Raw genomic sequence first — 27,127 nt, forward strand, 5'->3', positions numbered from 1 at the left:
TTACGCATCCCTGTGGATGTCACCTCAATAATACACTCTAATATGATTACAATGGTGAACTTAAGATGTGTGAATTCTTCCCTGTTACTTTCACAAACAGGTTAACTGACTTACGAAGGAAGGAAGAGGAGGAGGTGAGCCCAGGGGGTCTGGAATTTTCTGTTCCCTCCACTTCATTCTCCTGGTACTGACCAGAGATGCGATGAGAGGGGCAGCAGCCCCAACTCTCCTTGCATTCAGGTCAGGTTGCAGATGGCTTCAGGGCCACCTCCAACCTCCCAAGGGGCCATTTCAGTGTACTTCAGTACATTCATGGTGTTGTGCATCCTCACCACTGTCTATCTGCAGAACAGTGTGGACCTCCAAAACAGACCCTCACCAGTCTCACAGGCTAACGTCTGGGGAAAGTCTATGGCCCATGTGAACTCAGGGGCCATGTGGAGACAACTCTGTGCCGGCACAGCCATCTGGCCCCTACAAGGGTGCAACATGCTGCGGCCCCTTCCATCTGGCCCTGGGGACCAGGGGTCCCCTCTGTGCCAGGCCTCTCCCTGACCCAACAACTGGAACCCATGGCCAGCACTGCAGGCGGGCTCGAGCCTACAGTCTGCACATGGCTGAGGCTGCTCTTCCAGCCGACAGGCAGACTTGCCCCTGGACATTTTCCCTGTGGACTACAACAATCTCTGTAAGCGGAAAAGCAAGAGGTTTTCACACAGCGAATCTTTAGGCCACCGTGTGTGAAGGAGAAAAAGCACTTTAAACACTCAAACTCCAAGGCAGTTCCTCGGTAGGTGGCACAGTACAGGAGACAAGAGCAGACATGGGCTGGGGCCAGATCCTGAGCATGTGCAAGCAAACTACGTTCATGACCATTTGTGTAAATAATTACTTTTAATTTCTCTCTTGAAATAAAGCAGACATGAGCCATCTGGGCCCAGCAGATCAGTCTCTGGCTCATAAGAGGGAAACGGAGAGTAAAATCGCTATGAGGGACAGGCAAGAAGGGTCGACCATCCCAGGAGAGGTTCTCGGGTCAGTAGATTGCTGACTACGATGGAGACCAGGCTCAGGAAGAGCTGCGAGGCCCCCAGTCGGACTGCACTCTCTGGGAGCGGCTCCTCAATGGGGGTTTCAGGTTCCATGTCCCGCTCCAGGTTCGTGGGGCCTCCTTCATTGCAATTAATGCCAGAACAGCATCGAAGAAAATAGAAACTATTTGTTATAAGTTTAAATCTTGGTGCTTCAGGAGGCTGTAAAGCTGTGTATACAAACGAGCAATTGTACGTACAGTTCTTGTAAATGAGCATTTCACGAGGATTCAAACCTGCAAAAGGTAACAGTGAAAATCACTCGTCTCACATTGTCTGTGCTGTCACAGCACACAGACCCTCATTCAACCGCAGTAGCTCATGCATGCATTCTACATTGCGAAACCTTACAAGATTGTCTGGAATCCTGATGAGAGAATAAATGTCCCAGTTCCCAGAGGCTCTGACGACTCCAAGAATGCCTTCTTCTGGAGCTGCTTCCTGCCTACCCTGTCATCTCTGTAACTACCTCAGCCCCTCCTACAATGGTGTATGGTTGCTTCTTCTGGAACTGCACAAACCAAATGTGCTGTCAGTTTGTGTCAGGGTAATTGGAGAGCTCCAGAAAGTCAATGGAGATCAGAAATCATGCTTTCCTCCTGTCCCAGAGACCATGCTGACATTACATTAACAGGACCTAATGTTGGCTTTCTGCAGTTGGCAAGACTCCTATAGAATAAGGGCCTTCCCAGGCCCTTCTGCCTGGTGTTCCTACCTCCTGGGCCAATACACAAATTCTCCTAAGCCCTTGCTGCAACCCTCCTCCCCAGCATGTACTCAAGGGACCATTTCAATGAGGGTTCCTCAACAAACATGATTACCTTCTTCCTGGCTTGCCTAATGACCTCAGCCAACTAATGTTACCTGACAACAGCTCCAACTGAGACTTTCCTTGAGAAACAATACTTCTCTGTGTAGCCTACACAGTGTGGAATACAAATGCTTGATTCCAAAACCTACCCTAAGTGATGTACTCCAGTAGTTGTGGGCCTTGCCTCCTGGACAGCACTGAATGGAACTAAGCAGCAGTCCCCCACTTCCCTTCCTTTTTCATGGGATTTTTTGGCAGTTCCTTCAGCTCAGAGCACACGGCCCTGTGGTCTGCATGTGGAACCAGGCTCAGAGCATGTCAGCCATTGAGCTCCTAGTTCTGTCTCTCCACTCACACCATTCTCAACTACAAGGCCAAGGAAAAGAAGCATCTGCACCCAAATGAAGCCTTCTGAACTTTCATAGAACTGAGTGCCATGAAAACACTAGGCATGGGTTTCTAGATTTTGAAACTTTTCATTCCACTTTTCCACAAACCCTTTGGAGTGTCCTCCCATATTAGCCGCCTGGTTGTGAACTTTATACAGATAAAATCACACATGAGTTTTTGTGGATGGCTTCTTTTCTCTACTTTGTGTTTCTGAAATCCCTAAGGTCTCCTGTTGTGGGGAGCAACTCGGACTATACTGTTACTGGAATTAAGACTTATTCTATGCATCTGCTCTCCCACAATATGGCGCTGGGAGAGAAGAAAACAGCTTCTACACAGCTGCCTCCAGTTCAGCCAATAAGCTGTAGGACTTGCTCCTGATTGGAGGAGAGCAGCGTACTCAGCGTGTGGGCAGCCGAGTTAGGATTGGCGGAGGAGGACTATAAAGGAGGAGAGAGACGGCATGCACCAGGAACATCTAAGGGGAACATCTAAGGGGAACACCTGTGCAGCCCCCGAGAGAGCCGGCCGGCGGTGTGCCGCTCCCCTGCGGAAGTGGGGAATGTGGCCAGGGGGAACTGCCCTTCCACGGAGGTGGAAGGGACAGTGGCCAACCCGGGAAGAACCAGCAGCAAACCCGGGGAGGGCCGAGCAGACAAAAGAACAGCGCAGGGTCCTGTGTCGTTCCCCCACGAAGAGGGGGAGCGACGTAATGGTGCCGTGACTCGGATATGAAGCCTAGGCAGGGCTTGGTGTCGTTCCTCCACGAAGAGGGGGAGCGACATCCTGTTGTACATTGTTCATCCTCACAACTGTAAATGATTCCTTTGGTGAACATACCAAAACTGATTGCTGACTGGCATTTAGATTGTTTCTGGAATTTAGATTGCTGCAGGTTTCTGAGCCTGTCTACAGATTCCAGAGGATCATACACACTTCAGAACATTAACACCGGTTTAATGGGTTTGGGGTACACTGTCACCCCTTCCAGGGTTTTCAGTTTGTGGGTTTCAGTTGCATTTCCATTACAAAGAATTACCCTGAACATTAGGTCCTTCCCACGTCCCACCTCCCACATCAGATATCATTCACTGCAAATTCTCCTTTAACAATTTGTTCATATTTCTTTTTGATAAACTGAAAAAATTTATTTTCATTTTATATGAAAGACAGAGAGATGTGTACAGAGAGACAGATAGGTGGACAGAGTTAATCCATGCCCTATTTCACGCCCCAAAGACCCTGAACAGCCAGACCTGGGCCAGCAGCCAGATCAATGCCAGGAACCAGGAACTCAATTCAAGTCTTCATATGGGTGCCAGGGGCACCTTACTTGGGCCATCACTGGCTCCTTCCCAGGGTGCACATTAGCAGGAAGCTGGGCAAGAAGCAGTGCAGTCAGAATTCAAATCGAGTCTACTGATATGCAATGTGGTATCCCAGATGGCAACTTAACAGGTGCTCCAAACTCCTGCCTCATTTGTTCAGATGCATCTGCTTTCTTTCTGAAGGGTGTATAAGGAAAAGTTCACTAAATGTTTTAAATATGAATCCAGAAAATGTATATTTTAATGCATCCCCCTCATCTGCAGTTTGTACTATTTTATCAGTATCTTCTTAGAAGTTGTGAAACTGGATGTAATCCAATTAATCAATTTTTTTCTTAAGTGACTATCTCTATTTTGACAAGGTTTTTTTTTTAACTTTTATTTAATGAATATAAATTTCCAAAGTACAGCTTATGGATTACAATGGATTCTCCCCCCATAACGTCCCTCCCACCCGCAACCCTCCCCTCTCCCACTCCCTCTCCCCTGCCATTCACATCAAGATTCATTTTCGATTCTCTTTATATACAGAAGATCAGTTTAGCATACATTAAGTAAAGATTTCAACAGTTTGCTCCCACACAGAAACATAAAGTGAAAAATAATAGATGATTTTTTAAATGATGATGAAATCAGATCAGACCTATTGTCATGTTTAATCCCAGTGAGAGTCAAGTTGGGAATTGATAATTTCTTTTTTTTTTTTACAGAAGATCAGTTTAGTATACATTAAGTAAAGCTTTCAACAGTTTGCACCCACATAGAAACACAAGGTGAAATATACTGTTTGAGTACTCGTTATAGCATTAAGTCTCAATGTACAGCACATTAAGGACAGAGATCCTAATGAGGAGTAAGTGCACAGTGACTCCTGTTGTTGACTTTACCAATTGACACTCTTGTTTATGGCCTCAGTAATCTCCCCATGCTCCAGTCATGAGTTTCCAAGGCTATGGAAGCTCCTTGAGTTCTCCGACTCTTATCTTGTTTAGACAAGGTCATAGTCAAAGTGGAGGTTCTTTCCTCCCTTCAGAGAAAGGTACCTCCTTATTTGAAGACCTGTTCTTTCCACTGGGATCTCACTCGCAGAGATCTTTCATTTAGGTGTTTGTTTGTTTGTTTGTTTGCCGGAGTGTCTTGGCTTTCCATGCCTGAAATACTCTCATGGGCTTTTCAGCCAGATCCGAATGCCTTTAGGGCTGATTCTGAGGCCAGAGTGCTGTTTAGGACATCCGCCATTCTATGAGTCTGTTGAGTATCTCGCTTCCCATGTTGGATCGCTCTCCCCTTTATTTATTCTATCGGTTAGTATCAGCAGGTACTAGACTTGTTTATGTGCTCCCTTTGACTCTTAGTCCTTTCATTATGATCAATTGTGAACAGAAATTGATCACTGGGACTAGTGAGATGGCATTGGTACATGCCACCTTGATGGGATTGAATTGGAATCCCCTGGTATGTTTCTAACTCTACCATTTGGGGCAAGTCAGCCTGAGCATGTCCCAAATTGTACATCTCCTCCCTCTCTTATTCCCACTCTTAAATTTAACAGGGATCACATTTCAGTTAAATTTCAACACTTAAGAATAACTGTGTATTAATTACAGAATTAAACCAGTCATATTAAGTAGAGCAGACAAAAAAACTACTAAGAGGGATAATGTATTAAGTTGTTCATTAACAGTCAGGACTATGCTGATCAAGTCACCATTTCACATAGTGTCCATTTCACTTCAACAGGTTTCCTTTTTGGTGTTCAGTCAGTTGTCACCAATCAGGGAGAACATATGGTATTTGTCCCTTTGGGACTGGCTTATTTCACTCAGCATGATGTGTTCCAGATTCCTCCATTTTGTTGCAAATGACTGGATTTCGTTGTTTTTGACTGCGGTATAGTATTCTAAAGAGTACATATCCCATAATTTCTTTATCCAGTCTACCGTTGATGGGCATTTAGGTTGGTTCCAGGTCTTGGCTATTGTGAATTGTGCTGCAATAAACATTAGGGTGCAGACCGCTTTTTTGTTTGCCAATTTAAATTCCTTTGGGTAAATCCCAAGGAGTGGGATGTATTTTGACAAGGATTTTAACAGTCTTAATTATCCAGAAGGCACAGATATTCTTTGGTTTTTTTTTCCCTACACTGACATCTAAAAGCACCTGAAATATTTCCTTCTGTGGAGGGCAAATATTGGGTATAAACATCTGATATCTCCACGACAACTTAGTGCAAACAGCAGCTTTCCCCAGTGCCCTGTGGGGACAGTGTGGTCCAGTGGGTGAACAGGTGTGATCTTTTCTTGAATTTTCCTTCCTCTTGTAGTGTCCTGTTTTTTACTCTTGAAACCTACACCATGGTCTTCATTACTAAAATTATTTTAAGTATCCTTCAGAGTTCACAGCATTAAGTCCTCTAGCATTTTAGTTCCTCCCGAAGCTTGGCTGGTGCTTCCTAGCCCTTTGTATTTCCACAAAATTTGGAATCAGCTTGTCAACACCCATACATGTACATATGCCCCTCCCCCCAACACACAGGAGTCGTCTAAAAATCTGATTGGCATTTTACAATTCACAGATTAATTTGAGAAGAGAAGAGAAATGCCTTTACCATTTTTGGGGTATTGATCAGCTCTGCAAAGGCAGTTCCTGATGAAGAAAAGATGCTTATTCTGCCTCATGGTTTTAGAGATTCACAGCCCAAGATCAATTGGATCCACAATGTGCGTCTCTGGCAATGGCATGCTTGCTGGTAATGTCCTGAGGTGGTGTCGCACAGCATGTGGCAGGAGTATAGGGCATGGAACTGTCTACCTCATGTGGTGTCTTACAAAGCCCCAGGAAGCTGACACGGGCTCCAACCGAGCCAACAAATCAAATCCAGTCACTCCCAAAAGGCCTCTAAGCACTATGTTTGGATTAAGGTTCCATCTACTATATGTTAACATCAGACTTTAGAGGCCAAGCCTGTAGCACATGGGTTTTCAGGGTTTTCTGGTTTGATATCCAAACCAGAGCATTTTGCCATGGCCATCAAAGCTTCAAGTCCATCCCATGGTGCAAAATGCATTCATCCCATCCTCAAAGTCTCATTCATCTCCTGTCACAGCACTGCTCAAAAGTCCAAGTCCAAAGTCTCATCTGACACCCAAAGCTAAATGCCTCAGCCTTGAGCCTGTACAGCTCCAAGATGCATCCCAGATACAGAGGCAAAAAAGACAAACAGCTGCCATGATTCACCATGGGGTGAACCGTGGGGTAAGCTGCCATGCATTTACCCCTTTCATTTTAACTGATGTTTTAGTTTCAGGGCTGGAATCCTCCACAAATCTGGTTAGATTTCTTTCTAGATATTGATTTATGGTGCTTTAATGTTTTGGGCCAGCGCCGTGGCTCACTAGGCTAATCCTCCGCCTAGCAGCGCCGGCACACCGGGTTCTAGTCCCGGTTGGGGCGCCGGATTCTGTCCCGGTTGCCCCTCTTCCAGGCCAGCTCTCTGCTGTGGCCAGGGAGTGCAGTGGAGGATGGCCCAGGTGCTTGGGCCCTGTACCCCATGGGAGACCAGGAAAAGCACCTGGCTCCTGGCTCCTGCCATCGGATCAGCGCGGTGCGCCGGCCGCAGCGTGCCGGCCACGGCGGCCATTGGAGGGTGAACCAACGGCAAAGGAAGACCTTTCTCTCTGTCTCTCTCACTGTCCACTCTGCCTGTCAAAAAATTTTTAAAAAAAATTAAAAATGTTAATGTTTTATACATCTTTTAAATCTGTTTATTGCTGTATAGAAAGATTTTTTTAAATTGAGCTTTGAATCTTTTTCTGGTATCTAGAGCCCATGGTCAAGTTACTTTGTATTTGAAAATTTTTTCTCTTTCAAATCCTCACATATTTTAATTCTGCCTGTTGGCTGCCTGAACTGAAACTGCCAGTTCCCCTGGGGATCATGGTGGTGATGGTGGAGTCTTATCACATCCTTCACCTCAAGGACACAGACTCTGCAATACGCTAATTTAATCGCCATTTCCGTAAGATACAATTTTCTTTTTGCTCCCACTTTCCACAGGCTTTTTTTTTTTACTTTGGAATTTTATCAAAAAGGTTCTATATCAATGATCCTGTCTATATGATCTTTGTCCTATTTTGTAAATGTGGCAAATTAATTGAGTTCTGTGACTTGAATCCATAAGGTGGTGGTAATGATCGTGTAAAATGGGTTTTTGATTTTAGAGGAGTCTTATGTTTTTAGAAAAGGCACAACGATGGCATGAGGAGTTTCTACAGAGCTCAGAGCCAGGCCCCGTGGTCTTCCTTGCTTGGAGTAGCACACTTGTCACACTGGTGAGTACGGATCAATTCTCAAGTGACTCTACTCCACATGTGACTGAGAGTCCATCCTTTTCTCTGTTTTTATCCTGTCCCAAGATCCATTCCCGATTTCTGTCCCCGCCTCACCCCCACCCAGGGCTCCGCACAGCACTGGAGTACTCTCATGTGTATCCAGGACTTTACAAGTTACTCTTTTCTTCCTGTGTTTCCGGGTGTATTCACAAGAGCAGAGGGGCTACACATTGTGTTTTGTGCAATGCTTTTGCTGACTTTCAAAGTTAAGGTTAAGCTGTCACCATAAACTTGTTATGAAGTCGTTCTACCTTGTTGGTTACCTGCAAGGGAACATGAAACACTGCTGTTATTGCCCCCACAATTTTGGTGAGTTTGCCAGTGAAGCATTCTGAGCCAAGAAACATCATGGTGGAAAGATTTTCCATAAAGGCTCCATCTCACTCACAAGACAGGGTAGTGTTAAAATTCCATTGTGCATCAGATCTGGTGGTGTTTTTCCCGTTTTTGTTCATTTCATCAAGAATATCCAACTCACCTCAGGAGGGCTCCTCACAGCACCCTCTTAGTTTCGATATAGGTTCTGATGATGTACCGCCTTCACTTAGGACACCGGAAAATTGAATTTTACTTATGTTTATTTTCCAAGGTTATACCGATACCCATGAACCTTTCTGAAGAAGTAACTCTCGGCTTTGTTGAATTTATATATGCTTGCCCCCCATCTCATGGATTTCAGCAATCCTTTATATGTGCCTCACTCCTCTGGGTAGATTGCCCTTCTTTTCCTAGCTTCTTGATAGAAGTGCTGGGATCTCCTCCTATTGCTCTTTTCTGCTGCATCCTGTAATGTTGTGCATTTCGCTTGACACACTCCTTTAAGCTGCTCTCTACTTGGCTGCGTGCTGGCCTCCTAATCACTCAGATGTTTATGTTTCCTCTTCTCTGTGTGACTTCACATTTGTGTAAATGGCCATTCAGAAATTCTCTGCCTGATTTCCAAGCACTGGAAGCAATCTGCATTCCTGAGGTTTTCTACCTTAATTCCCTGCAATAAGAAGGGCTAGCTAAAACAGCTTCAGTCACATGATTTGCTAACATATGTATTATGGCACATCATGAGTTTTGTGAATGAGTCATGCATCCTTATAAGACTGTAAGAATGTACTTGGTGATTTCTGGCTTGGTGTTATGTTTGACTGGACTATTCCATTTGTTCATGGTGGGGTTCAAATGTCTACAATAGGGTCTGGCAACAGGAAGCTGTGAGACACACCTGGTCAGCCAACTGATTCTGTAAACAAACATTTAATGGAACATAGCAACAACCTGCTGCTTCTTACTAGGACTGCACCCACCGGTCATCAAAGCAGATGCAGGCAAGTTTACACAGCTCAAATGAACAACAAAGCCAAGAAAACCATTTTCTATCTGGTCCTTCATGGAAAATGCTGAGCCCCGGTCTATACCCAGCATGTTTTATCTCCTTCCTAGACTATCTAGAAGCCATGAAAAGAGCTGTGTTACAGACAAGATTGTAACTGTGGCTTTGCCTGCGTTGCCTTATGTTTCCTTTTCTGCATTTGTTTTCATTCTACATTGTTTGGTATATATCCATTAGATCAGGATATCTTACCGCTGGACATCCTGAAGGATATCATTCCTTCAGGTCCATACAGTATTGCCCTTCAAAGAGTAAAGCCCTTGCCTTAATACTGGTTTTGCCCGCATGTGTGGGTAAGTTTCCTTTGCACAGTGGTTAAATGTGACATTTTCATTATTTTGTTCCCAAACATAGTGTGTTCTTTGAAAAGCTCATATACTGTGAACACAGTGCATTAGTTTTGTTACTCTGAAAGTCCTACCCTGCTCATTATATCTGCTTTAATGTTAATACAGTCAATGATGCATTTCATCTTCATGTCTACTTGCTTAAGTGTTTTAAAAGAATTCTGTATTCATGGAGAGTTGTGTGTCCATTAATGAGTTATTTGTCTGGTAACACCTTGCTGAAGTCTGATAGAAATCACAATGAGGCTGTTAAGACTGGCGACAGTCAGACGTCTCAACAGTCTGACCACTGGATTCATGTGTTCCTGCATGCACACACTAATCTCTTCCCCCCCAACTGCCTTGTCCCGGATCGCCCACAAAACGAAGCTGCTGTCCACGACTATATATGCATCAAGTTACTAGAAGAACGTAAGCGATGCTACCTTTGGAGCCTTTCCACTCAGCAGCAGCCCTGGCCATCGGTCAGGCTGGGGTGAAGTCCATCCTTCGTTCCTTGCTAAGTGCAGCAGGTCCTTGTCTCCAGATGACGCTGAGTGAACACGCATGGGCTTGTTTCCGTGTAGCCTGGGGCTTTCAGTCCTCTGGAGAAAACACCCATGCAGCCAGGCTTGGGGCCGTGTGGCGGACGCTTCTGTAGAAAGGGAAGAGGCCGCACTGCCACGTGCAGTGACGCCATCACGTTCCACTCCCCCAGCAGGGACGCACGGTCTGGTTTCCGGGCACCCTCCCCAGCATTCGTATCACACTGGCATGAATTTCATCTTGGTCCCTCCGACGAGAGGCAGCCATGTGCCTTAACGTGCACCCTCCTAACAGCCAACGATGCTGAAAATCTGTTCCCGTGCCCACGGCCATTCGTGTCCTCACGTCAATGACACGTCTCTTCCTGTCCTTGCCCTGCCTCCTAGTCAGACTGGCTGCGTTGATGCTGCATTCTGACTGCTGTGTGGGTACAGGACGTTCATTCATTCCTGGATACGTGGTGTGCAGCTACTCTCTCCGACTCTGCGGCCTGTCTCTGTGTCCTTGTAACAGGGTCATTCACGGCAAAAAATTAAAAGAAAACACAGACTTCCAATTGGCTGAGGTCCAGCTTCACCACTTGTGCCTTTTGAGGACCACACTTCAGGGTCAGCTCCACGCGGCTTGCTGAGCACCAGAAGGATACGCGTTTCTCTTCCGTCTGGCTGTCAGAAAGCTGCTCAGTATGACTTCTGCATGTCACCCACAACGCATTCTGAGTGCTTTTGTGCAAGGTCTGAGGTCATCGCCCCTCCTGCTGCGGAAGAGCAAGGGCAGTCCGTCCTCCAAGGCCGAGTCTGTGTCTGTCCGTCATCTGCCCCTGAACTGCGTTCTGCTGTGTCCTGCAGGTCTGTGTGTCTCCCTGCCACAGATTCTCCCTGCTGTTGGCTGTGAGCACAGCGCTGCCTCGGATGCTCAGAGAGTTTGCCCTGCAGATTTCCCACTCAAGGCTCTGCAGGGCCTCTCGACGCTCCTGAAGCAGAAAACGTCCCGGCACTCCGGCACGGACAAACCTCCACAGAGGACGCCCAGACGTTCTTTGCCCCAGTGCATGTCAGAATTCACCAATGCAGAAGACGAAACTGTTAAATACAACCCTCACCACGTCCACGTGTGGGAGGAGCAGAGAAGGGGAAGTGGTGGGTGGGAGGCTGAGGGTCTGAGGGAGAGTCCAGAGCCAGATCCACCTGAAGCTGAGGACGCTGGGAAGTCCCAGCCTGCAGGGAAATCTCAGAGCCTTGCCCTCCGTCCTAACAAAGAGCCCACACAGAGCGTCTCATGTGGATGCTGCAACTGCTCCCTTATAGGCTGGCGGCTTCGCAACTGCTGGGGCCCTAGGAACTGCTGGCAGCTGGAAGGACCAGAGGTGGAGGTGATGGGGTGGACAGGAAGGATGCTCGTGAGAGGTCAGGCTAAGGTCCTGGGAGTCCATCTCTAAATTAAGCCACCTTGACCTTCCTGAGTCAGAGGCCCACCTCACAGCCACCTTGCAACCTCACTGAGTTCCTCCTCTTGGTCTGCTAGACCCCAGAGCCAGTCAGGGACAGAGAGCCTGAGAGAAAGCAGTCCCAGCCTGACTCATGAGCCGTCATCCCAAAATGGCAACACCAAACCCTTCAAAGACCCTGAGCAGGGCCCACGGTGGGCACACAGACCAGCAAAGCCAGACTCTGGGTCTTGGCCTTAGCCACAGATCCGCAGGTGCTCACGAGCCAACAGCAGTTCCTACAATGAAGAGGGGCTGGCACAGTGATTTTCTCTGCCCCACCCTGAGCCTTGCTGCCTGGGTGTGGTGACCATGGCACTGAGGGTCCAGGTGCATCCCCGCCTGCCACTGCTCAGGGAGACCCTCCCCAGGTGTCCCAAAATGGAATGGGCAGTGAGCTGTGGCACTGGCTGTCTACACATGACCAAGACAGACAAGGAAAGAGGCTGTGAGGCCCAGCAATGCTCCTTTCCCATGGAGAGGGGGCAGCTGTGTAGCCAGCCAGGTCTACCCACCTGGCACAGTACCTGTCCTTAATTAAAGACAGAGCCCACTGCCCCAGCAGGAAGCTGATCCTGCTACCTGGGAACACGCTCTCAGGATGGGAAGACAGCAGGGGCACAGGGCACAGACACACAAACAGCCTGGCCCAACCTCCTAAACTGCTGAGCCCACACAACTCATCCACAAAGTTTGAGGACATAAAGAGGTACTTACGCAAAGACACTGTCATGCAGCGCCTGATGTCATAGGGACAGGTTCTTAAGTTGGCACAATTGAAGTTATTTATGGACTCACAATCATAACACTTCATATAATAGGTCCCTGTGTAATGAGAAAGCAGACATCAGACTTCTCCTTGTGCCTTTGCCACCCACTACCAGCCCATTCTGCCTCCTCTCACAACAGGCTCTGACTCTTCCTCCAGGGCCTCCCCAGCCTGCAAGACCCGCACGGGCAGTCTGACTCTGTCCCACACCAGCTTCCCTGAGCAAAGACAGGCAGGCCCAGGAGCTCCCCTGCTCCCAGAGCCAGCCCTGGAGGAGTGCCCTAGGCAGCCATGTGTGACAGTGCCTTACCCTTCCAGTGAGAACACCTCCAGGAAGGCAGGAAACTGCCACAGTGCAGAGTCCTCTGGCTGTCACTGGACAAGCCACTGCTGCCTGTCGCTCATGGGAAAGTGCCACTCCCACACTGCCCCTCAAGTCCTGGTCTGCTGCATCTTGGGGAAAGCACCTCTCTCTCATGACCACCCTCTCCTAGCCAAGCACAATGTCCCACAATGACCTTGCACTCCCACCCCACCCCACCCCACAGCCCATCACATGGACAGCGCAGAGCCCAGTGGGCTTAGATAATTCAAATTCCAGGCCACCTATCCAAAGATCCGTTCAAGTCCCGGATATTCTCATCTCTCACAACATACTTACAACGCTGTTCACTGGAAACATTAACATTGCTCTCCACCCATGGTTCCCTGGAGGTAGTGACGCTGCTATCCACCCATGGTTCCCTGGAGGTAGTGATGTTAGTTTCCACCCACAGTTCCCTGGAGGTAGTGACGTTGCTCTCCACCAGGGGGAACATCATGGTGAGAAGTAAGGCCAGGGGCAACATGGTTTCCTGCAGGAACTTGAACCTGGAGGTGAAGAGAGCAAGCACCAGGTTGGTGCTGGGGTCGGAGCTTCCCTGTGTCCCTGAGACAGGAGAGGGTGGACCTCAAGAGCAGCAGCAGTCCAGCTGCAGGCTTTACAGCTGCTGTCTAGGGAAGGCCTATGGACCCAGGACATGGAAGGGTCAGGATGAGGCCACTGCCACTCCACAGAACAGTGATTCAAGCAAGCCACACTTTACTCAAAGGTGCTTGTTAGCAAACGAGTGCATTAGAAAATCATCTTGAGACTATTAAAGAGAAAGAGGAAGAGACAGCAAAATTACCTTTTTAAAAGATGAAAACCAATATTAAATTGCAAATGTGTGAGAGGCAAGCACAGGTGACTGTGATGTGAATGGTTTCCATGACATCATACTGCTGACTCCAAATTGTTGCTTTTTCCACAGGAACCAATTCCCCAACACTCTGGACACCAACTCAGTGCCCAGTGAGCTCATTTTCACTCTCCCCAGACAGGGCCCAGACACCACAGGTTAAGGGCCTGGCCCCAAGTACTGCTAGCACTTCAGATGCCACTCTCAAGTCCACACTTCCTATACTTCTGACAGGTGTAAACCAGAGGTTCTCATGACTGCCCCCTTCTCCATGTTTAGCTGGAATGGTCCCAGAATGGGGAAAAAGAGTTTGTTTTTGATTGCCATCTTATTATAAAGGATACAACTCAAGAAGGTGCAAATGGAGGAGACAGAGTAAAGTAGGAGGTGGGGAACAAACAGCCTCCACGCCCTCTGCAGGCACCACACTCTCAAATCTCCATGAGTTTAAAGCAACTGAGAAGCCATATAGGGCACACTGTTATGGGTTTGTATGGAACCTTCACGACTTAGGTAAGGTTGATTAAATCACTGGGTGCTCATGATGAATTCCACCTCTGCCACTCTTCCTCCCTGGAATCTGGGTGGGTGAAACTGAAAGATCCAGCCCTCTAATTCCACCATGGCCTTCCTTGGTCCAGCCAACATCTTTAAGCCATGTAGGAGCCACAACCAGCAGACATCTCATTAGCATACAAGTGACAATCATCACTTCTGAGTTTCCAGCATTCTTACAAGCTCTCTTAAAATCAAGCAGTTTGATTCGCATTTCCCTGACAGCTAGTGATCTTGAAAATTTTTTCATGTATCTGTTGGCCATTTGGATATCCTCTTTTGAAAAATGTCTGCTTAAGTCCTTGGCCCATCTTTTAACTGGATTGTTTTGTTGTTGTGGAGTTTTTGATCTCTTTGTAGATTCTGCTTATTAATCCTTTACGAACTGCACAGTTTGCAAATAATTTCTCCCATTCTGTCAGTTCCCTCTTCACTTCCCTGAGTGTTTCTTTCACAGTACAGACACTCCTCAATTTGATCTAATCCCATTTATTAATTTTGGCTTTGACTGCCTATGCCTCTGGGGTCTTTTCCAAGAACTCGTTGCCTGTGCCAGTGTCTTGCAGGGCTTCCCCAATTTTCTCCAGTAATTTTATGGTGTTGTGTCACAGATTAGATTTTAATCCATGTTCAGTGGGTTTTTGTGTAAGGTGTAAGATAGGGGTCTTGCTTCATATTTCTGCATGTGGAAATCCAGTTTTTCTAGCACCATTTGTTGAAGAGACTGTTCTTGCTCCAGGGATTGGTTTAAGCTCCTTGGTCAAATATAAGTTGGTTTTAGATGTTTGGATTAATTTCTGGTGTTTCTATTCTGTTCCATTGGTCTATCCATCTATTTTTGTACCGGTAACATGTTGTTTTAATTATAACTGCCTTGCAGTGTGTCTTGAAATCTGGTATTATGATGCCTCCGGCTTTGTTTTTGTTGTACAAGATTGCTTTAGCTATTTGAGATCTCCTGTGCCTCCATGTGAACTTCAGCATCATTTTTTCTAGATCTGAAAAGAATGTCTTTGATATTTTGATTGGTATTGCACTGAATCTGTAAATTGCTTTTGGAAGAATCGATATTTTGATAAATATTGATTCTTCCAATCCATGAACATGGAAGACTTTTCCATTTTTTAATATCTCCTATTTCTTTCTTTAATGTTTTCAACTCTCATCATAGGGATATTCACATCCTTGGTTAAATTTATTACAAGGTATTTTATTTTTTTGGTAGCTATTGTGAATGAGATTGATCTTAGAACCTGAACCACTGCCTTTACATTATCTGTATACAAAGGCTGTTGATTTTTGTGTATTGATTTTATATCCTGCTACTTTACCAAACTCTTCCATGAGTTCCAATAGTCTCTTAGTGGAGTTTTTTGGATCCCCTATATATAGAATCATGTCATCTGCAAATAGGCATAGTTTGATTTCCTCCTTCCCAATTTGTATCCCTTTGATTTCTTTTTCTTGCCTAATGTCTCTGGATAAAATTTCCAGGACTACATTAAGTAGCAATGGTGCGAGTGGGCATCCCTCTCTGGTACCAGATCTCAGTGGGAATGCTTCCAATTTTTCCCCATTCAATATGATGCTGTCGGTTTGTCACAAATTGCTTTGATTGTGTTGAGGAATGTTTCTTCTATGCCCAATTTGTTTAGAGTTTTCATCATGAAAGGGTGTTGTATTTTTTAAATGCTTTCTCTGCATCTATTGAGATAATAATTTTGTTTTTGTTCTACAGTTTGTCAATGTGATGTGCTCATTGATTGATCTGCGAATGCTGAACCATCCCCGCACACCAGGGATAAACCCCATATGGTCTGGGTAGATGATCTTCCTGATGTGTTGCTAGATTCAATTGACTATTATTTTGTTGAGGATTTTTGTATCTATGTTCTTCAGGGAAATTGCCTGTATTTTCTTTGTTGCATCTTTTCCAGGTTTAGGAATTAAGGTGATTTTAGCTTCACGGAAGAATTTGGGAGGATTTCTTCTTTTTCCATTGTTTTGAATAGCTTGAGAAGAATTGGAGTTAGTTCTTTAAATGTCTGATAGAATTCAGCAGTCAAGCCATCTGGTCCTAGGCTTTTCTTTGCTGGGAGGGTCTTTATTACTGATTTCAGTTTCTGTCTTGGTTATGTGTCTGTTTAAGGTCTTCATGACTCAATAAGGTAGGTTTTTTGTGTCCAGTAATCTATCCATTTCTTCTGGGTCTTCCAGTTTTTTGGCATAGAGCTCTTGTAGTAATTTCTGATGATTCTTTTTATTTCTGTGGTTTCTGTTGTTACATTTCCTTTTTTCTCTAATTTTATTATTTGAGTCATCGCTCTCCTTTTTTTGGTTAGTTGGGCCAATGGTGTGTCAATTTGGATTATATTTTCAAAAAACCAGCTCACCCCAGTTAGAATGGTTTTCATACAGAAATCAACGAACAACAAATGCTGGCAAGAATGTGGGGGAAAATGTACCCTAATCCACTGTTGGTGGGAATGTAAAACAGTAAAGCCTCAATGGAAGACAGTATGGAGATACCTCAAAAATCCAAATATAGACCTAGCATATGCCCCAGCATCCCACTCCTGAGAATTTACCTAAGGGAAATGAAATCAGTAAACAAAAAGAGTTATCTGCACTTCCATGTTTATTGCAGTTCAATTCACAGTAGCTAGGACTTGGAATCAACCTAAATGGCTGTCAATTGAAGACTGGATAAAGAAACTATGGGCTACTACACAGCAGTAAAAAAAAATAAATAAATAAAAATTGAGATTCAGTCATTTGCAACAAAATGGATGAATCTGTAAAACATCATATTTAGTGAAATAAGCCAAATAAGGGATAAATACCATATGTTCTCCCTGATCTGTGAGAACTAATAGAGCACCTAAAACAAAATCTGTAGAAGTGAAATTGAACTTCAAGAAGTGATGACTTGGGGGCCAGCGCCGTGGTGCAGTGGGCTAAAGCCCTATCCTGAAGCGCTGGCATCCCATATAGGTGCCGGTTCTAGTCCCGGCTGCTCCTTTTCTGATCCAGCTCTCTGCTGTGGCCTGGGATAGCAGTGGAAGATGGCCCAAGTCCTTGGGCCCCTGGACCTGCATGGGAGACCTAGAGGAAGCACTTGTCTCCTGGCTTTGGAACGGCACAATTCTGGCCATTGCAGCCATCTGGGGAGTGAACCAGTTGATGGAAGACCTCTTTCTGTCTCTACCTCTCTGTAACTCTGTCTTTCAAATAAATAAATTTTTTTAAAAAAAAAGAAGAAGCAAATGGATGTTCTAGAAAAAAAGCAGAATCTGACTAATTTAACTGCAGCGAAGACTCCAGTTCAGATGCCCATGTCCCACATCCAAGAGCACAGGTTTGCTTCCCAGCGTGGGTTCCGGACTCCTCTTCCTGCCAGTATACATCCTGAAAGGCAATGATGATGGCCCAAGGAGTTGGGTCCCTGCCACCGATTTGGGAGACCTCACTTGAATTCCTTCCAGTGTGGCCCAGTCTCAGCTTTCATGGGTCTTTGGGAAGCAAACTGAATGCCCTCCCCCTGCCCCCTTATGTTAGGTAGGAAGTCAGAAATGAGCTTATGTGTGTGTGACAAGGGCCTAAGGAACTGACATCTACAGCGGTCCAGCATCCACATCTCAAAGTCATCCTGATCACCTTCCAGGTGCAGTCCAGTATCTGCACTTCAAAGTCCCGCCCGGATCCTGATGACCTTCCAGGGAGTCCTGACCCTTCTACCTGGCCTGATAAACATCCTTCCTCTAAGGCAGGGCAATGCCAGCCAGGCTTCCCCTGTCTGATAACTTCAGTGGAAAAACTCAGAAAGGAATATTTTGCATTTACACCCAACAAGTCCTTTGTTCCAGAGGAGAAGAAGGAGTGGGGGAGGGAAAAGGCAGGAAGGCAAGACCCATCCCCTTAAAAACCCCAGCCTAAATGTGAACTGCGCACTCTCTCTCAGGTCCTGTCTGGAGAGGTGCCCACCCGTTCTTACGGATGTCCCTACCCTAATAAACCTTGCTATTTTGCTTTCCACTACTCTCTGTCTCATGCCTGAGCTCTCTCTTGGGCGAAGACAAGGACCCTTTGCTTCTCCGGTAACAATTATACCCACCTCTCCCTCTCTCTTCTTTCCCTTTCTTCCTCCCTTCCTCTCCACTTAAAGAGAATAAAAAGCAGACTAGCAAAAGATGAAATCACAAAACACAAGGACAATTTCTGGGGTAAATGTCTAGGTAACAAGGGTCCTAGAACAAGGGAAGGAACAGAGTTGGGAAGGAGATGCATAGATGAGAATGAAACAGCTGTTAGGACCTGCTAGGCCACAGGGACACAAATTGTTTATTCCAAGACCTTGGTAGAATGGGACACAAATAGTTCATTTCAAAGCTGACAATTTCACTGCCTGGACTCATCTCAACTAGTTTTCTGACAGCAAAACGGTTTATGCCTCTGACAGTTCTTCTACACACAGAACTCTAAACTTACTCTTTGACCTTGAGCCTTCCAATTGGATCCCTGGAACTCTCCAATGAGAGGACTCGTAACTTAGTTCATTTAAATCGTGTCACATACATGTGGGGTTCTCAGATCAGAATTCAGAAATTAGCCTATGTGTGTGAGCGGGGCCTGTGGAAGACAAAGCATCTGCAGAAGCTCACTTGGAAGCAGTGATTTTACATTTCACTCATACCTGGACCCTGATAACTTTGCAGATGGTCTCAGCCCTCCCCCCAAGGAAAGCACTCCAGGAGAGTCCTCTCTCCTCAGCACCAGATGAGTATCTGCCCTGGTAACACTGAGCAATAAAACCATCTCATCCCTCCTCCAAGGTAGGCACCCTAGGGGCGGCTCCTCTGCCGGGTGGGCTCTCCTGTCTGACAGCAATGAGTAGTGAAACCTTGGGAGGAATTCCACCTAATTCACACTCAGCACACCCTCTGTTCTGGGGAGGGGAGAGGAGAAATGATGCTGGACTCCTTTCCCTTATAAGCCCCAGTCTGCATACAGACTGCACTCTCAGCTCTTAGCTCTCTGCTGAGCTGCCTGCCTGGCCTGCCCAGTATATTCTCTCCATTTAACCAGGTGACCTTGCTAGCCCTATCTGAGTAACCAGACACACTCCCTCTCAGATTCTGCTCCATCCATTGTCAGATGCCCTACCCCAATAAATCTTGCTACCCTGCTTAGCACTTCTCTATCTCACATCTTTTTTGCATGAAGACAAGAACCTACCCCATCCATCTCTGCTCACAGGGTTATAAAATGATGCAAAGTTCTGATGTCCTATGTGGCAGTGTTATGTAGGAAGCTAGAAATTAGCCTATGTGTGTGTGAGAGGGGCCTGAGGAAAACAGCACCACAGAAGCCCACCTTGGAAGGAGCCCAGTAATCACACTGCAAAATCCTGCCCAGACCCTGGTAACTTTCCAGGTGGTCTCAGCCCTTCGGCCAATAGAGCTCCCCAGGAAAATTCTCTCTTCTCAGCACCACATGGGTCACCTGGCCTGACGACACGCAGCAATAAAAACCATCACACCCTTCCTCCCAGGCAGGCATCCTAGTGGAGGCTCCTCTGCCCAGCACCACGTGGGCTCCAGGCTGACAGCACTGGGTAGTAAAACCTGGGGAGGAATTTTAACTGTACTCAGCAAACCCTTTTGGTGGGAAGAACTGAGCCTATCCCCTTAAAAATCCCAACCTGAACAAAGACTGTGGCTCAGCACTCAACTGTCTGCTGAGCTGCCTGCCTGTCCTGCCCAGCATATTCTCTCCATTTAACCATGTGGCCTTGCTGCCCCCGGTCTGAGTGACTGACTGGGCACTCTCTCTCTCGGATTCTGTCCCATCCATTCTGATAGATTCCCTAACCCATTAAACCTTGCTACCTTGCTTACCACTGTTCTCTATCTCATGCCTGAATCCTTTCTTGCTGGAAGACAAAACCCCACACACTCACCTCTGCTAGCAATAAAAAAGGACACAACTGTCACAGGTGAAATGAAGGCAGAGGAGAGATTATTACCTCAGTTCGTTGTCTAACACTGAAGAAGAAATTTCCTAACAGACAAGGCAAAGAGAAAAGCAGGATGCATTTAAACATAGGATTTATTTGAGTCAGAGACCTCTAGCCAGAGGGGCCTGGAAGGGGGCTCCAAGAGAGGCAAAATTCAAAGGGGGCTAGTGGTAGTGGGGTTTTTAAGAACAATTTTGGGGAAGAAAAAAACTTGGCAACCAGCTTGACATTCAGTTAGTTACAAGGCAAGAACAAAACCCATCAAAAGACCTGATCTGTAATCTCACTTTGTGGAGGGGTAGGATAGGTAACTTGTTTTTACAGTAAACCACAAGCTCATCCTCATGGTAAAACTAGAAATTCCTAAGAAATGGAGCAGGCATTTTTGACCTGCTAAAAGTAACTTTTGGGGAAAGCAAGCATTTCCTCCAGGACCACTGCCTATTAACCCGTCTGACTCCTTGTAACAAGCCTCATCCATTTTAGCTCACTGCCTGAAAGTAGGTAAAACTCCATTTTACACCTTCCTTACCCCTGCCTTCTTCCAAGAGACCAGCTCAGCCCCAAGCCCTGTCCTGTGCCCCACACCACCGCCTGCACTCTTTTCCAGGTTTGAAAGCCCAGGAAATCTTGAAAAACCTGTATGGAAAAACTCACCTCCACCTACTGCCCCCAACCCCTGACCCTTAGCCCACCCTAAGATTTATAAGGCCCAGCCCCCTGGAGGACTGGGCCCTCTGCCACCTGCTCAGTCTGTGCGCGTGCTGGCAGCTGGTCACTCACCTCTTGAGTAAGTCTGTTCTGGCTGTGAGTTCATATTCTGTTTCCTCCCTGTTCTGCAACCCCTTGCTTATGTTAGGTGGGAAGTCAGCTATGAGCTTATGTGTGTGTGACATAAAGGCCTAAAGAGAAGACATCTATGTCCAGCATATGCATCTGCATCTCAAAGTCATCCCGATAACGTTTCAGGGACAGCCCAGTTCCCATCCTGCCCTGCCCCTTCTACCTGATGACCTGCCAGGTGGGGGTCCCCGCCCCTTCTGCCTGACAACCTTCCACAGTCTCCCAGATGCAGCCCAGTATCTGCATCTCAAACACCCTGCTCCGGATCCCCATTCTCCAGGGGGTCCTGCTCACCCTTCCTCTGAACCCAGGACAGAGCCAGCTAGGCTTCCTCCTGTCTGATACCTTCAGGGGAAAACTTAAATAGGAGATTCATAGTATTTACATCCATAAAATTCTTTGTTTCAGGAGGAGATGTGAAAAGACAAAGACCCATCTCCTTAAAAACCCCGGCCTCAACTGGACTGCGCGCTCAGCCCTCTGCCTCTCTGCCTCTCTGCTGAGCCGCCCACCTGGCCTGCCCAGGTGTACTCTCTCCACTCAACCATGTAACCTGGCTTCCCCCTTCCCAGTCCGAGCAACTGAGCACTCTCTCTCAGGTCCTGTCTGGAGAGGTGCCCATCCGTTCTTACGGATGGCCCTGCCCTAATAAACCTTGCTATTTTACCTCCCACTACTCTCTGTCTCATGCCTGAATTCTTTCTTGCACGAAGACAAGAACCCTGCCATTCACTGGTAACACTTACACTATGCACGGGGTTAATGGGAGCAGTTACAGTGTGGGCCCATCCTCCATGGCTGTTTACTAGACACAACCCATGCTCTGTGGTGCTGGTGTGTGAAGCCAGGGGTAATGAGGACATCAGCTATCTCCCTCATCCCCAGCTTCTGCCTGTGGGGTGGGGGAGTGGGGGGTTGTGTGTGTGTGGGGGGGGTGGCTGCCCTCCCTCACCACATTTCCATCCCTTCTCGCAACTGTGCCCCACCCTCTCCAGGCAGCTATGACTAGCTGAAAGAAAAACAAAGAAGTGCAAAGGGACACTTTTTTCTGCTCAAGTTGTTAGGAAGTCAGAACTTTAGCCTCTGTGTGTGTGAGAAGGGCTTGAAGCCCAGCACCTACTGGGAAGCCCCAGAAGCCCAGCGTCTCCCACTTCAGAGTCCTGCCCAGACCCTGATGACCTCCCAGGTGCTCCCAGCCCTCCCCCCAAGGACAGCTCCCAGGAGAATTCTCTCCTCAGGACCAAAGGGGCTACCTGACCTGATAACAAGGGGGGCAATAAAACCTTCTCAGAGGCCCTAAGGGAAGCCCCCCTATTCTGCCCAGGCCAGCAATTCCTGGGCAGAGGAATTTGCTGGGGAGGAATTTGCTAATTTTCCCCCAACAAACCCTTCCGCCAGGACTCTCTGTCCTTTGTCCTGGAGGTGGGTAAACAGACTCCCTTAAAAACCTAGGGAGTCCAAACAGACTTTGCGCTCAGCCCTCTGCTCTCTGCTGAGCCCCCGCCTGGCCTGCCCAGGTGTGTTCTCTCCACTCAACCATGTACCCTCGCTCTCCCCAGTCCCAGTGACCGAGCGCTCTCTCTCTCTCTCCATCCCTTCCGTTCTGATGGATGATCTGTCCCCAATAAACCCTCATCACCCTGCTCTCTGTCTCACACCTGCATTCTTTCTTGTGTGAAGACAAGAACATCACAGCTTCCCCAGTGACACTTCCCCAGTAACTGGACTGGGACTTCATCTTTTGCACATGACCCTCGATAACCTATCTCTGCTGGTTCCTCTAACCACAAATATTCACCAAGAAAGATCCATCCCCCAACACCTGTCCTAGCCAGCTTAGGAATGGCCGGGGTGGACACAGGGTAGGACAACTTGCTGTCTCTCTCTCCTACTGATATGGGACAGGATAGGCAGGGAGCCAGGTGAGGACCACAGAGCTGAAAGTCACAAGCCACTCCCCTCTGCCCAGTGTGCCCTCCTACTTGTCAATCATAATGCCCCCTTTCCCAGGATGCATCTCCACCATAAGGCACTTGGGTGGGAGTTGGGAGAGATGCCAGGCATTTTGAGATCTCCATGGACTTTTACAGAGGGATCACACAACTCCCAGGTAGCTTTGTGCCCACAGAGTGACCCCCAACCTCACACAAGAGGCCAGCAGCTGAGGAGAGAGCTCTCGTCCACCAGAGAACACTACTGGAGGAGGTGCTGGGTGCTCTCTCCCTCTGCTTCCCCTCCTGCACCCCTGGTCTCCTGCCGGCCCTCTGCACCCTGACAGGGATCTCCGTGAGCAGCTCGCGCTCACCTGTGTTTACCGTCTCACTTTTCAAACCAACTTGTTCTCTCGGGCATCTTCTATGTGCCCGTGCGTAGAAGGCTTCTCTAGGGGAGAGGCAAGCGCCTAGAACACAAGGTCCACACCCACCCCGCGGCTACCAGCCCTGTCCCGAGGCAGGCGAACAGCCAGACGGGACCTCAGGTCTGTACAGGCCTCAAGCCAAGTCGACTCCTGGGCAGCAGTGACCGTCCAACACCGTGGGGCTTGCCCTGCTGTCAGCAGACAGGGGTCTCTGCTCATTGCTACAGCAGGACGGCTCTTATATTGTAACCCCTCAGACCTCCCCTGGACGCTGCACTCTTCCACAGCAGATGTCCGGTTCCTGGAGCGAGTGGTTTCAAAACCCCCCTGGCTGAGCTGGGCTTGAACCCCCTCTCTTTAAAACAGCCAGGGGTGGGGAAGAAGGACCTGGAGGGAGCCACCCGCCGGGACGCGCGGCCAGCACACGGCCTGAGCGCAGGTTCAGGCGCGAGGACGGAGCGGCCGCTGCTGGGTCGCGGGCGGCGACACGGACGTCAGGGCCACGGGCAGGCCGCGCGCCCGCCCTCAGGCGGCCTCTGCTGGCCACAGGGCCCCAGACAGCGAGCTGGGCGCGTTCGGAGACAGCAGAGCCGCGGGCCCACGCACTGCGGCTGCGCCCCGGGGCCCGGGAGCCCTGGACCTCAAGGCCCATTCCGGACGCTGGTGTCACTCGGGACCGACGCCGAGAAAACGTCACTTTGTCACCAGCGGCACCCCCGCCCCCGTAATTCCACGGGAGAACAGAGGGTGCGGGCAGGACGAGGGGTGGGGGGCTCCGGGGACCCCGGGGAAGGGGGCTCACGAGGGGAGGGAAGACCTCCGGGGACCCTGGGAGGGGCTCAGGGGAGGAGATGGAGGAGGATGAAGGGCTCCGGGGACCCCGGGTGAAGGGGCCAAGGAGAGGAGGTGGAGGAGGATGAAGGGCTCCAGGGACCCCGGGTGAAGGGGCCCAGGGGAGGAGGCGGAGGAGGGGGAGGGCTGTGGGGACCCCGGGGAAGGGGGCTCACGGGGGGAGGGGGGGGGCTCTGGGAACCCCGCGGAAGGGGGCTCACGGGGGGAAGGGAAGGGCTCCGGGGACCCTGGGGAGGGGGCTCTTGGAGGGGGAGGAAGGGCTCTGGGGACCCCGGGGGGTGCTTGGGGGGAGCGCGAAGGGCTCCAGGGACCCCGGGTGAAGGGGCCAAGGGGAGGAGGCGGAGGAGGGGGAAGGATTCCGGGGACCCCGGGGCAGGGGGCTCACGGGGGGGAGGGGAAGGGCTCCGGGGACTCCAGGTGAAGGGGCCCAGGGGAGGAGGGGAGGGCTCTGGGGACCCCAGGGAGGGGGCTCAGGGGAGGAGGGCGAGGGCTCTGGGGACCCCGGGGAAGGGGGCTCACGGGGGAGGGGGAGGGGGAGGGGGAGGGCTCCCGGGACCCTGGGGAGGGGGCTCAGGGGAGGAGAGTGGTGTCTGGGGACCCCGGGGGGGGGCTCAGTGGATGAGGGGGGGTCCGGGGACCCCGGCGGGGCTCAGGGGAGGAGGGCTCTGGGGACCCCGGGGGAGGGGGTTCAGGGGAAGAGGGGGAGGGCTCTGGGGTCCCCGGGTGAAGGGGCTCGGGGGAGGGGGAAGGCTCTGGTTACCCGGGGGGAGCTCAGGGGGGAGGAGGAAGGCTCTGGGGACCCTGGGGGGGCTCAGGGGAGAAGGGGGAGGGCTCTGGGGACCCCGGGTGAAGGGGCTCCGGGGTGGGGGAGGAGGAAGGCTCTGGGGATACCGCGGGAGGGGCTCAGGGGAGGAGTGGGAGGGCTCTGGGGACCCCGGGTGAAGGGGGGTAGGGAAAGGACTCTGGGGACCCTGGGGAGGGGGCTCAGAGGAGGAGAGGGGCGTCTGGGGACCCCGGGAGGGGCTCAGGGGAGGAGGATGAAGGGCTCCGGGGACCCCGGGTGAAGGGGCCCAGGGGAGGAGGCGGAGGAGGGGGAGGGCTCTGGGGACCCCGGGTGAAGGGGGCTCACGGGGGGAGGGGGAGGGCTCCGGGGACCCCGCGGAAGGGGGCTCACGGGGGGAAGGGGAGGGCTCTGGGGACCCGGGGGGGCTCACGGGGGGAAGGGAAGGGCTCCGGGGATCCTGGGGAGGGCTCAGGGGAGGAGGGGGAGGGCTCCGGGGACCCCGGGGTGGGGGCTCGGGGGGGTGGAGGGGGAGGGCTCCGGGGACCCCGGGGAGGGCTCAGGGGAGGAGGGGGAGGGCTCCGGGGACCCCGGGTGAACGAGCCAAGGGGAGGAGGTGGAGGAGGATGAAGGGCTCTGGGGACCCCGGGTGAAGGGGCCCAGGGGAGGAGGCGGAGGAGGGGGAGGGCTCCGGGGACCCCGGGTGAAGGGGCTCTGGGGAGGAGGATGAAGGGCTCTGGGGACCCCGGGGTGGGGGCTCACGGGGGGAGGGGGGGCTCTGGGGACCCTGCGGAAGGGGGCTCACGGGGGGAAGGGGAGGGCTCCGGGGACCCTGGGGGGGCCTCAGGGGAGGAGGGGGAGGGCTCTGGGGACCCCGAGTGAAGGGGCTCAGGGGAGGAGGTGGAGGAGGATGAAGGGCTCTGGGGACCCCGGGGGGGCTCGGGGGGGAGGGGGAGGGCTCCGGGGACCCCGGGGGCAGGGTCTCCCGCGGAAGGCTGGCTCCGGGATGTGAGGCGGGGGTCCAGGTCAGCCACAGCTACTGGCCCCCGGCGCCCCCGAATCGGGCCCTGCACAGACCCACCAGGCCCTGGGACACTGCAGCCACCTCCGCTGTCCGCGTGTCCGCCCCAGCGCCTGCAGCCACTGGGCCTCAAACGCCAGCCTCACCCGCCTTTCTGGAACCTTCTTCCACGGCCGCCACGTCGCCTCTCACTTGCGGGACGCTGCGCCCGACCCCGACCCCGACCCCGACCCCACACGCCTTTCGCCAGGTTCCTTCAGGGACACTGAGCCAAAAATACCAACCTGAAAAGCGCGCTCACCTCGGCCACTCACGCCTCAGGAGGCCCGGAAGGTTCTAGAAGCCTCAGGGCAGGCGGGGCCGGCCTCTTCTCCGGGGTGTCCCAGGAGCCCCGCCCACGGGACTGCCCCTGGCCGGCTAGGGCGCAGGCTGGTGGGGACCCACGTCACTCAGGTGTTGCCCCGCCCCTGCGCGGGCAGACGGAAGCTGATTCGCTCTCTGCCCGGCAGTCCAGCCCCTTCCCGCCGCACAGCCGCGGAGAAGGCCGGGCGGCTGCGTGCCCTGTGGGCGGTCGCTGGGCGGTGGCCCTGCCTGGGCTCCGGCCTTCGCTCTGGGCCCCGCGCCCTGAGCCGCCCTGGCCTGGGGACTCGGGCTTGGCCCGGAAGTTCCCGGGGACTCCCGCCGCCCCACCCGGAGCCTGGCCGCGCGCCCCCGCCCCCCTCCCGTGTCCGCAGGAGTCCCCGGTGTGGTCAGGCCGCTGCAGCCAGTGCCCAGACCCGCAGGTGTGGGAGTGACCACGCTCCGCGGCTTTGCTTCCCGCGGGGCTTGGTGCCTGCGATCTGTCCAGGGCCTGGCAGAGGTGACACGCAACGGTGGCCCTGCCACTGGCGGTTCCGGAAGGAACCGGATGCAGCCGGCCACGCCCGGCTAGAAGGGGCCCCAAGACAAGGCCACTTGC

General features: G+C 50.6%; 1 protein-coding gene across 2 annotated transcripts; it reads right to left on the minus strand.

The window, feature by feature from the left end:
• Positions 1-875: 875 nt before the first annotated feature.
• LOC100358411 (glycosyl-phosphatidylinositol-anchored molecule-like protein) lies at positions 876-27,127 on the minus strand. Of its 2 annotated transcripts, none has more exons than XM_070075903.2 (4): positions 26,471-27,127; positions 13,184-13,392; positions 12,471-12,578; positions 876-1,327 (listed from the first exon to the last, which is right to left on the minus strand). In XM_070075903.2, the coding sequence occupies exons 2-4, from the start codon at positions 13,368-13,370 to the stop codon at positions 987-989; spliced, it is 636 nt and encodes a 211-aa protein (XP_069932004.1). In that variant the 5' UTR covers positions 13,371-13,392; positions 26,471-27,127; the 3' UTR covers positions 876-986. The 2 variants fall into 2 exon arrangements, with proteins under 2 accessions (XP_069932004.1, XP_069932003.1); XM_070075902.2 differs by having other exon boundaries at positions 26,454-27,124.

This window comes from Oryctolagus cuniculus, chromosome 6 (genome assembly GCF_051225735.1).
Source record: "Oryctolagus cuniculus isolate XC-2025 breed Fujian yellow rabbit chromosome 6, ASM5122573v1, whole genome shotgun sequence".
Taxonomy (NCBI): domain Eukaryota; kingdom Metazoa; phylum Chordata; class Mammalia; order Lagomorpha; family Leporidae; genus Oryctolagus; species Oryctolagus cuniculus.